General features: G+C 41.8%; 1 protein-coding gene across 3 annotated transcripts in view; it reads left to right on the top strand.

Annotated features, from left to right (window-relative positions):
* The window catches only part of INSR (insulin receptor), a 167,549-nt gene that overhangs the window by 100,018 nt on the left and 55,343 nt on the right, over nt 1–12,188 (top strand). For all 3 annotated transcript variants that reach the window (XM_080671540.1, XM_080671539.1, XM_080671538.1), the window contains exons 6-7: nt 2,432–2,646; nt 3,598–3,724. In XM_080671540.1, the coding sequence (XP_080527666.1) occupies nt 2,432–2,646; nt 3,598–3,724 (342 nt within the window). The remainder of the gene's footprint in view (nt 1–2,431; nt 2,647–3,597; nt 3,725–12,188) is intronic.

Below are 12,188 nucleotides of genomic sequence, written 5' to 3'. Positions count from 1 at the left end.
GGTGACCAGGTCGGCAGAGGAGGGAAGTTGGGGGCGACCGGGACTGCAGGGAAGGGAAGTTGGGGGTACCCAGGCCTGCAGGGGAGAGCAGCTGAGGGGGGCCAGGCCTGCAGGGGAGGGCACTTGGGGGGGGACCAGGCCTGCAGGGGAGGGCAGTTAGGGGCAATCAGGCTGGCAGGGGAGCAGTTAGGCATCAGGCTGGCAGGGGAGTGGTTAGGGGGTGATCAGGCTAAGAGGCAGAAGCAGTTGGGGCAATCGGGAAGGCAGGCAGGCGAGCAGTGGGAGCCAGCAGTCCTGGATTGTGAGAGGGATGTCCCAGATTGGAGAGGGTGCAGGCTGGGCTGAGGGACACACCCCTGTGCACGAATTTCGTGCACCGGGCCTCTAGTATATTATATTAGTTTCAGGTATACACCATAATGATTCAGTATTTGTGTATATTCTGAAATGATCACCACAATAAGTCTATTTCACATCCATCACCATACATAACTACAAAAAGTGTTTTTCTTTATAATGAGAACCTTTAAGATCTGTTCTCTTGGCAGCTTTCAAATATTCAATACAGTGTTGCTAACCACAGTCACTCTACTGTAACTTAGGGATTTTTAAAGCCAGAAAAACATCTACTAGGAGAAAGTGCCTGGAGAACCTTGAGAGAGAGCAATGTGTGTTGGAACATGTCTGAAGACCCAGCCAAGAAAAGTGGTACCCATTTACAGTCATTCTTGGAAGTCATAGGGGTACAGCCTAACGTTGTGCCCTCCCAGGGTGCTAGCTGCAATGAAATGGTGTCTGGCCATCTTGGCTTCACTGTGAGTTGGCGTGCAAGCCTGACCAGGACCCTTCAATTGCTGCCTCCAGCGCCTTCTCACAGCCTGGTCCCATTCATACTGATTTCACCTGTTCCTTAATGAAATCTTATCTCTTCTGGCCTATAGTATTCTACCTACCCAAGATACTCTGCTGGCCTCCTGGGTTTTCTTCCTTATTTCTTGGATTCCCTACCCTTGAGTTTACGCTGACCCTATTTCAGTTAGTAAAATGATAGAAATCCAGCCCAGCCCTGTTTCATGCAGATTGAGATGAACTTATGAACAAGAAGTCTGAGGAAGGCCATCCACCAATGTCATCAAGGATAGGACTCAGGCTTTTTCCATCTTTATGTGATCATGGTCACAGAATGGCTGCCTTACATCTGTAGAACTGACAGGGAAAAAGGAAAGGGACAAAGATATATGACAATTGAGAATGTCTCTTTCAAAATATTGTCTGGAATCTCCCACATTCTCACCCCCAACATTGAATTCTGTTTATATCTCCTTGGCCAGAATTGATTTATGTGGCTGCTTCTAGATGCAAGGGAGTGGGAAAGTGAATATTTACATTTTCCAGTCTGTATAGTAGAGGAAGGCAAAGGAAGAGGGGCATGTGAATGGTTTCAAGAAACCAATCCATAGAATTGTTTAGACTACGTTCTTTAATCATTCACCAGCTCCTGTTTATTTTTCTGCCATACAACTGCTTTTTTTGTTGAAGTTCAGACTTTATTTGGATTATTCCAATGATCCTAAGCTGGGCATCCTAGAACTAGACCAGTGCTGTCCAACGGAAATATAATGCAAGTCACATGTGACTTCAAGTGTTCTAATAGCCACATTTTAAAAAGAAATAGGTGAAATGAATTTTAACAATGTATTTTACTTAACCCATTACATCTAAAATGCCATTTCAACTTGGAACCAATATAAAATATTATAAAGGAGATCTTTCATATTCTTTTATTTTGTATGCTAAGTCTTCAAGATCTGTGTTTTACTTCCAGTACAGTTCAGAATGGCCACATTTCAGGCGCTCAGTAGCCAGAAGTGGCTAATGTCTTCTGTATTGTACAACACAGACCTAGATGCTTTCATTCTCCCGTTTATTATGTGCAGGTGGCCCACAGGCACAGGTCTAATCAAGTTACTAAGTTGTTATAAAACCTTCAGTGGCTCCCCTCTGCCGACCCAGTATGGTCACATGGTCTTAGTCTTGGTTTGGTATCCAGGATACTAGAGGGTTTGACCCACTGCAGCTCTCCAGTCTTGTTTCCTATCACCTCTTGGACAGAGCAGGCTAATTTGCTCTTCCTTGGGCCCAGCCCAGGTGCCTTTGTTTAGTCTTTCCCCTCTGTGAAACCCATATCTCAATCCATTTAGTCTTACTCTCCTCCCCACAGGATGGAGTTCAGTTACCTTCCTGGCCATGAACGCTTCCTCAAATTCTCTTGGCCCTCCCACCCCCCATTTTATACTTACTAAGTACGTGCCAAGCAAATGGTTAGGGCTGGGTATGTACTGCTGGGCAAGATCAACTCCAGCCATGGCCCCACCATCCTATAGTTGGAGATTACAAGCCAATGAATGACTAGGTGTGTGTGTTTCCATAGGAACTACTCTTTCTATGCCTTGGACAACCAGAACCTAAGGCAGCTATGGGACTGGAGCAAACACAACCTCACCATAACTCAGGGGAAACTCTTCTTCCACTATAATCCCAAACTCTGCTTGTCGGAAATTCACAAGATGGAAGAAATTTCAGGAACCAAGGGACGCCAGGAGAGGACCGACATTGCCTTGAAGACTAATGGGGACCAGGCATCCTGTAAGTGGTGATGGCCCGGTACTTCTAGCCTATGGACCAGATAGTGTGGCTTCCCTTCTCTTTACCTACCACAGTGGCCCCTAGGGATTAGCACTGCCTCCCCTATGAGCTTACACAACTCTATGTGTGATAGGCTTTCTGAAAAACTGAGGACAGGTGTCTCTGTATCAGATACAGTGCCTGATACTGGAAGATGTTACATAAGCATTGAATGAATGAATGAATGAATAATACCTCCTTATATATGGCCTTTGATCAAATGTTACTACAGGCCCTGCATACAGCTGGAGACTGTCAGCTGACTGCAATCCTGTGATAGGTTCTCTCTTGAAGGAGTATTTGAGCACTGAGCTGCCAGGGCTTCCGTAATACTGTCATGCAGAGTTGATTCTTTACAGCAGAATGTGGTCCACACTGTGGGAATTCTGAGGTTGAAGAGTGAGGTTGGGGTGGAGCTTATGGGAAAACTTGCATTCCAGGCAAAGGAAATTACTTTCTCCAAGATACTAGAGAGTCAAGAAATTGTCTGTCCAAGGTATAATGATCTAAACTCACTTGGCATGTGCTCATTTGCACTAGAGTTACATCTTCTGACATGTCAGGCTTAAAAGTCCATGTGCATGTCAAAATTGTGTCAGGACTCTTACCTGTTGTCCAATTTTCCTTCTCACATTGGTGCAAACTGCTATTTTTCAGTTGAGCCTCTTGCAAGGTAATTGGCTGGCAGTATGGGCCAACTGCCATGACCAGTTATTGCCCTCACATACTGGGAGACACATGTGGGAGCAAGACCTGTCCATGGAACAGCAGGTTGACATCTCTTTTTCATCTCCTTTTCATGGACATTCTTGGGAGTGTAGGATCACTGCTTTGTGCTGAAATAAATGATGAAATACTGATACTGTTTGTTGGGTTTTGTGTTTTTTTTTTGGAAAAAAAACACTTTTCTAGGTGAAAATGAATTACTTAAATTTTCTTACATTCGGACATCTTTTGACAAGATCTTGCTGAAATGGGAGCCGTACTGGCCCCCTGACTTCCGAGACCTCCTGGGGTTCATGCTCTTTTACAAAGAGGCGTAAGTATAAAGTAAAAAGTTGTGGGTATTGCATGTGTGCTCATTGTTCCCCTCTGAGGCTGCTCTGTCTTCCTCCCACTTGTGGAATAAACTTGTGGAAAAGCCAGAAATTGAAGCAGATAGGTTTCATTTGGGGTCCAGATTGGCCAATCTCTTATAGCAATTATTTTATTTTGCCCTTTATATGTATATCTCACCAGATTTCTTCAGTGAAAGATCACTCAGTGTACGTAATAGTTTTTTAAATTTTTATTTTTTACCTATTTTATATTTGTCCATCATTTAAAAAGTTGTGGGAGGGAAATCTAAGATGGCAGTGGAGTAGGTGGATGTTACATTTACCTCCTCCTAGGACTAAAAACTAGAATTATAACTAAAATATAGAGCAATCAGCCTCAATAATCAACTGAAGACTAGCTGAAGAAAAGTCTTATAACCAAGGATTTTTAGAAGAAGCCACATCAAGACTGGTAGGAAGGGCAGAGACACAAAAAGGGCTGGTCCTGCTCCCATGGGCAGTGGCTGAAATTTTGGAGGGATATCTCAGCTGCTAACATCCCCCCTGAAAAGCATGGGGTCTCAACCCCAATCTGGGCTCTCCAGGCCAGAGCATTAGAGCTGGGAAGGGGTGTCCATATAACATATGGCTGTGAAAATCAGCAGTAAATCTGTCTGCCAGGAAGACACAGGCACCCTCTTAAAAGCCCAGTGCACAAAATCTTGTTCTCAGCCACTCACCCTGTGCTCCAGTGGAAGGAGGGTGGAGCAGATTAGAATCTCCTAAGGAGAGACTGGGGTTTGTAGCTCTGGAGAGAGAGAGATGAAGGGACAGCTGCCAGAATTCCTATGCTGAGTCCATCTCCCATACCACAGATGCCATCTTTCTTGGGGAGAGCATTCCCTTCCATATGGTATTAGCCTGGGGGAATGCAGTAAGACTACCCTCTGGACTCCCTGTTGTCCCACCCTGTGTAGCATGGGTCCTGCTGAGGAGTCAGCTGCCTGGGCTTGGATGTAGAAGTCCAGGCAGACTCAGTGACTTTCAGTGACTGAGTTGTGTAGCTTTGGAGTGGAGGCCATTCCACCCACTTTCTGGTGAACCTGACTGGAGGCACCCCCCCTGCAGGGGAGATCCACTAGCCCCACCCTTCTGACTCCTGGTGGGCAGAGTCCAGGACAGATTGAGTTGTGTGGCCTTGCAGTGAGGGCCACTCGTACCACCTTCCCCCAAGCGTGACTGACAGCTCCTCCTCATGGGAGGTCCACTAGACCTATCCTTCTGCTGTGACTGGACAGATTCTGGGACAGACTGAGTTGTGTAGCTTTAGTAGTGAGACCATTTTTCTTTACATGCTCGACTGGTACAAAGCCCTCCCTTCACAGGGCCAAATTTTGCTCTTTTTGGACCTGATAAACTCTGCTGGCCTTATTCTGATGACTCCCTTGACCACACTCCATCACAAATGTGTGTGAGCACCCAGTGGGTGGCAGGTAGACTTTCTATACACTGGGACATTTGCTGAGTGGCCTCAGACCCAGCATTGGCACTGAGTTTGAACCTGTATCAATCTGGCGAACACCAGTTACCCCTACCTGGCGATTGAACCTGCCTTGTCCAACTGGAGTACTGCCAGAAGCTCTTTCAGTGATTGAGCCTGACAGGCAGAGGTGGATCTGAGGGTGTGTTGGGACTTTTGTGGACCTTTTCCTGGGCCTGGAACTTGTAAAAGCCAGCCATAGTGCACAGCTTGTTTCTACCTGTGCAAAGCCAGGTCCAGCAGAGGCCGCCACAACTGTAGATCACTTTGAAGCTTCAAACAGGATGCCCAATGATAGTTAAAGGCAGCATCTGACATTGGACTGTGTAGAGTTCCTCCTAAGAGGCCCCAGAACCAACACACCCACGGCCAACTTTAGACAACATCAGAGCAAGATCCAGTAAGCTTCACAAGTTGCATACCCAAAGGAAGATCTTGGCAGGCACCAGACCCTGCAGAGGAGAATTTAGCTCTGTGTAGTCAGCACCTGCACAAAGCTCATACACTCTGGTTGGGATCGATCCTCACAGTCAGCCAGCCTGAAGACTGACCCCACCCATGAACGGGCCAATAGCAATCAAGACTCAATTATAAGAGAAGGGCCCACATAACCCTCACAAGAGTCATTCCTGCAACACCCAGATCAGGTGATTAAGGAGACTGCACATTGCAGTCCTGCGGGACATGTACTGCATAAGTCCACCCTACCAAGACTGAGAGTCATAGCAGATCTACCTACTACATTGAAACAACAGAAAGAGGCAGCTAAAATGGGAAGACAAAGAAACAAGCCCCAAGTGAAAGAATAGGATAAATCTTCAGAAAAAGAGCTAAATGAAATGGAAGCAAGCAATTGATGATATACAGAGTTCCAAAGAATGGTTATAAGGATGCTCAAGGAACTTAGAATTATAAGAGAAAAGGAATATAGAAACCATTAAAAATATCTGGTCAGAAATGAAGAATATAATGTCCAAAATGAAGAATACACTAGAAAGAATAAACATTAGGTTGAAGTAGGGGATCAAAAGCGATTTGGTAGACAAGGTAGCAGAAAACACACAGAGTGGCAAAATGAAAAAAGAATTTTAAAAAGTGTGAATAGTTTAAGGTACCTTTGGGACAGTATGAAGCCTACCAACATCCACATCATAAAGGTACCAGAAGGAGAATAGAGAGTGCAAGGGATTGAAAAGATATTTGAAGAAATGACAGAAAAATTAAGTAACCTAATAAAGGAAAAAGACAAGTTCAAGAAGTACAGAGAGTCCCGATCAAAATGAATGCAAAGAGGCCCACACCAAGACATATAATTAAAATGGCAGAGGTTAAAACCAAAGAGAGAATCTTAAAAGCAGCAACTGAAAAACAATTACCTACAATAGAGCTCCCATAAGACTGTCAGTTGATTTCTCAAAAGAAACATTTCAGACTAGAAGGGATTGGCGTGAAATATTCAAAGTGATGAAAAACAGGAATCAAGTACAACCAAGACTGCTATATGGAGCAAGGCTATCATTTAAAACTGAAGGAGAAATAAAGAGCTTCCCAGGAAGAAAAAGCTGAAGGACTTAATTTCCACAAAACCTATATTATAGGAAATGTTAAAGGGTCTTCTAGAACAGTGGTCGCCAACCGGTGGTCCACAGACCACTGGTGGTCCATGAGGTCTGAAAGGTTGGCGACTGCTGGTTTAAGAAAACCTTTGGAGCAGCAGTCACCAACTGGTGGTCCGTGGACCACTGGTGGTCATGAAGTCTGAAAGGATGGCAACTACTGTTCTAGAAAAGAACTGGGGGGGAGGAGGAGAAGAAGAAATAACAGAGAAACATAGCATAAAGAATAAAAATGGGGAGGATCCAAGATGGCGGCATAGGTAAACACCTAAACTGCTGCCTCGCACAATAATTTCAAAACTACAACTAAAAGACAAAACGTCTATCACCCAGAACCATGGGAAAGCTGGTTGAGTGGAAGTTATACAACTAGAAGGAAAGAGAAAAGAGCATTGAGACGTGCACAAGTGCTGAAAAGCTAAGGTACGGAGGCACGTGATCCGGGCTGGCAGCAGGCGTTGCTTTTTTCAACCCAAAGGGAGACAAGCCACCAATTACTCTGAAATCCAGTTTCTGGGGAGATGCGGGGGACCCAAACTCCTACGGGAAGAAGCTGGACTGTCTGCCATTGGGTCGGAAAGTGAGGGTGGCTTGCTTGCAGAGCTACGCGCAGGAATAATTATTTACTGCGCTGGGGCACGGGTCGCGGGGACGCGGTGGCAGCCATCGCTGTTTGCCACGCCCTAGCCTAGTGACGCCCTGAGACCCCGCCCCACACAATCTACAAACCCACCCAAGCTCCAAGCAGCGGCTTTAGCATATGAATGGCCTACCCTATCGCAGCTTAACCTAGCAAACTTGCAGCCCGGGTCAGACGGCTCCAAAACCTCCAAACCCCAAGCAAAGAGGAGAAAACTGTAGTTCTCGCTGTAGTGCCTGCTGGGTGGCCTCAGACAGTAGCTGACCTGCACCCATTGGAGATCCAGAAGCCAGTGTACCTAGTGGTCAGTGTGAGACAACACCAGATTTCAACTCCTCACATCCATAAGTGACACATTCAAGAGGCAGACTCAGTGAGCACCAAAGCCCCACTGAAACAAGTCCTGCACCATAAGTGTGTCTCCAGCACAGCAGTTCTTCCATTATAGACACAGCGGGTCCTCACAGCTAATTGGCCTGGAGGTCAGTTCCTCCCAGTGTACCAACAGCAATCAAGGCTTAACTACACCAAGACTTTGCACTCAGCCAACAAAGGGGTATACCAAGAGCGTCCACCTCAGGTGATTGGGGAGGCTGAGCTACTGGCCCCTAAGGTCACCTACCACACAAAGCCACTCCATTAACACAGGGAAGCAGCTAAATGCGGAGACAAAGAAACATGTCACAAATGAAAGAAATGGAGGAAAGCAAACTACTGGACGACATAGAGTTCAGAACCACATTTATAAGGTTACTCAAGAATCTTCTAAAAACCTCTGAGGAACTTAGTGAGACCTTCAAGGACCTTAATGAGAATGCCAAAAAAAAAAAATGGAAAAGGACCAGTCAGAAATTAAGCATACACTGTCTGAAATAAAGAATATAGAGAAACTCAACTGTAGATCAACGTACCCCAAGAGTCAAAACAAAGATCTGAAATATGAGGAAACAAAAAACACCCAACCAGAAAAACAAAAAGAAAAAAGAATCCAAAAATATGAAGATAGTGTAAGGAGCCTCTGGGACAACTTTAAGCGTACCAACATCCGAATTATGGGGGTGCCAGAAGAAGAGAGAGAGCAAAATATTGAAAACCTATTAGAAGAAATAATGACAGAAAACTTTCCCTACCTGATGAAAGAAATAGACTTACAAGTTCAGGAAGTGCACAGAACCTCATACAAGAGGAATCCAAAGAGGACCACACCAAGACACGTCATAATTAAAATGTGAAGGGCAAAAGACAAAGAGAGAATCTTGAAAGCAGCAAGAGAAAAACGGTTAATTACCTACAAGGGAATACCCATACAACTGTCAGCTGATTTCTCAACAGAAACTATGCAGGCCAGAAGGGAGTGGCAAGAAATATTCAAAGGGATGAACAGCAAGAACCTACAACCAAGATTACTCTACCCAGCAAAGCTATCATTCAGAATTGAAGGTCAGATAAAGAGCTTCACAGACAAGAAAAAGCTAAAGGAGTTCATCACTACCAAACCAGGATTGCATGAAATGCTGAAGGGTATTCTTTAAGAAGAGGAAGAAGAAAAAGATAAAGATAAAAATTATGAACAACAAAATGACATCAAATACATACCTACCAACAAGTGAATCTAAAAATCAAGTGAATAAAAAATCTGAAGAACAGAATGGACTGGTGAATATAATAGAATCAGGGACATAGAGAGGGAGTGGACTGACAATTCTCAGGGGGAAGGGGGTGTAAGGGGTGCGGGAAGAGATTGGACAAAAATCTTACACCTATGGATGAAGACAGTGGCAGGGGGTAAAGGCATGTGGTGGGGTGGGGAATCAGGTGGAGGGGGGCTATGGGGGGGAAAAAAAAAGAGGAACACCTGTAATAATCTGAACAATAAAGATTTATTTAAAAAAATAAAATAAAAAAGAATAAAAATGAAAATAAATACATACCTATCAATAATCACTTTAAGTATAAATTTCTTAAATGCTCCAATCAAAAGACATAGGGTAGATGAATGGATAGGATAAAAGGACCCATACATATTATGTCTACAGTGACCCACCTCAGAGTGAAAGATACTCACAGACTAAAAGTAAAGGGATGGAAAAAGGTATTTCATGCAAATGGAAATGAAAAAAAAGAAAAAGAAAAAAGCTGGGTAGCAATACTATATCTGACAAAATAGACTTTAAAACAAAGGCTGAATGATACTACATAATGATAAACGGAGCAATCTAACAAGATATAACCCCTGTAAAAATTTTGTACCCAACCTAGGACCATGTAAATATATTAAGCAAATCTTGATGGACATATAAAGGGAAAGGTTGACAATAATATAGTCATGGTAGGGGTTGTTAACACCCAATTGACTACAGTGGATAGAAGTTCCAGACAGAAACTTAAGGAAACAGTGGCCTTAAATAGCACACTAGATTAGATGGATTTAATTGATACCTTCAGAGTACCCCAAAGCTGAAGAATATACATTCTTTTCAAGTGCACATGGAACATTTCCTAGGATAGACCACTTGTTAGGACACAAAACAAGTCTCAATAAGTTTAGGAAGATTGAAATAATGTCAAGCATTTTCTCTGACCATAATAGCATGAAACTAGAAATCACAAGAAAAAAAAAGGAAAACACATAAAGACATGGAGGCTAAATAATAAGTTACTAAACAATGAATAAGGAAGAAATCAAAAGATACCTTGAAATAAATGAGGAAAAAAAAAATAAAACACAACCCAAAATTTTGGGACACAGTACAAGCAGTTCTAAATGGGAAATTGATAGCATTTCTGGCCTACTCAAGAAACAAGTAAAATCTCAAATAGTCTTGCCTTACACTTAAAGGAACTAGACAAGGAACAACAGCAGAGCCCAGAATGAGTAGAAGAAAGTAAATAATAAAGATTAGAACAGAAATAAACAAAATGGAGTCTAAAAAATAATATAAAAGGTCCATGAAACAAGATATTTTTCTTGGAAAAGATAAACAAGATTGACAAACCTTTAACCAGACTCATCAAGGAAAAAAGATAGAAGACCCAAATAATAGTAAATATAATCAGAAATGAAAAAAGGAGAATAGCTGACAGCACAGAAATACAAAGGGTTGTAAGAAAATATTACAAACAACTATATGCCAACAAAATTGGACAGTGTGGGTGAAATGGATAAATTCCTAGAAACATACAATCTTCTGGAACTAAATCAATTTGAATCAGAAAATCAGAATAGACAGATTGGAACTATGAAATTAAAGTAGTAATAAAAAACCTCCCAACAAACAAAAGTCCTGGCTCAGATGACTTCACAGGAGAATTTTACCAAACATTCAAATAAGAACTAACACCCATCCTTCTCAAACTATTTGAAAAAATTCAAGTGAAAGTCTCCCAAGCTCATTTTATGAGGTCAACAGTATCTTAATTTTAAAACCAGATAAAGACTCTACAAAGAAATAAAAGTATAGCCCAATATCCCTGATGAACATGGATTCTAAAATCACCAACAAAATATTAGCAAACCAAATCCAGCTATACATTAAAAAGATCATACACCATGCTTGAGTGGTGTTTATTTCAGATATATAAGGTTGCTACAGTATGCACAAATGAATAAATGTGATAACTACAGAAACAAAAGGAAAGATATAAATCACATGATCATATCAATAGATGCAGGAAAAGCATTTTATAAAATCTAGCATCCATTTATGATGAAAACTCTCAGCAAAGTAGGAATAGATGGAACATAACCACAACATTATAAAGGCCATAGCCAACGTCACAAGACAATGATGTCCACTTTTACCACTCTTATTTGATATTAGTACTGGAAGTCCTATCCATGGCAGTCAGACAAGAAGAGGAAATTAAAAGGCATCTAAATTGGAAAGCAAGAAGTAAAACTCATTATTTTCAGATGACATGATACTGTATGTGGACACCTCTAAATATTCCACCAAAAACTACTAGAACTGATAAATGAATTCAGTAAAGTAGAAGGTACAAAATATCCAGAAATGAGTTAAAATTTTATATACCAATATTGAACTATCAGAAATGGAAGCTAAGAAAACAATCCCATTTACAATTGCATCAAGAAAAATAAGATACCTAGGAATAAATTTAACCATGTATGTAGTAGATCTGTACTTGGAAAATTTTAAGACACTGTACTAAAAAATCAAAGAAGGTACAAATAAACTGAAGCATATCCTGTGCTCAGGAGTAGGAAGAATAAACATTGTTAAAATGTCCATACTTTGCAAAGCAATGTATAGCAATTCCTGTCAAGATACCAATGTTGTATTTCATAGAACTAGAACAAATATTCCAAAAATTAAATGGAACCACAAAAGACCCCAAATAGCTACAGCAATCTTCAGAAGAACAAATTTGGAGGCATCAAATTACCTTATATCAAACTATACTACAAGGCTATAGTAATCAAAACATCATGGTACTGGCATAACAACAGACATTTAGGTCAATGGAATAGAATAGAGAGCTCAGAAATAAAAGTGTATGCCTTTTTGATCAGTGAATATTTTGCAAAAGAGGTGAGGTAAAGATAGTCTTCTATAAATGGTTTTGGGAAAATTGGGCAGATACTTGAAAAAAATGAAACTAGACCATCTTCTTACACCATACATGAGAATAAACTCAAAATGGATTAA

This window comes from Plecotus auritus (assembly GCF_963455305.1).
Source record: "Plecotus auritus genome assembly, chromosome: 6".
Classification (NCBI taxonomy): Eukaryota; Metazoa; Chordata; class Mammalia; order Chiroptera; family Vespertilionidae; genus Plecotus; species Plecotus auritus.
Note: the sequence above shows the minus strand (reverse complement) of the source record. Positions and strands in the feature narration are given on the sequence as shown.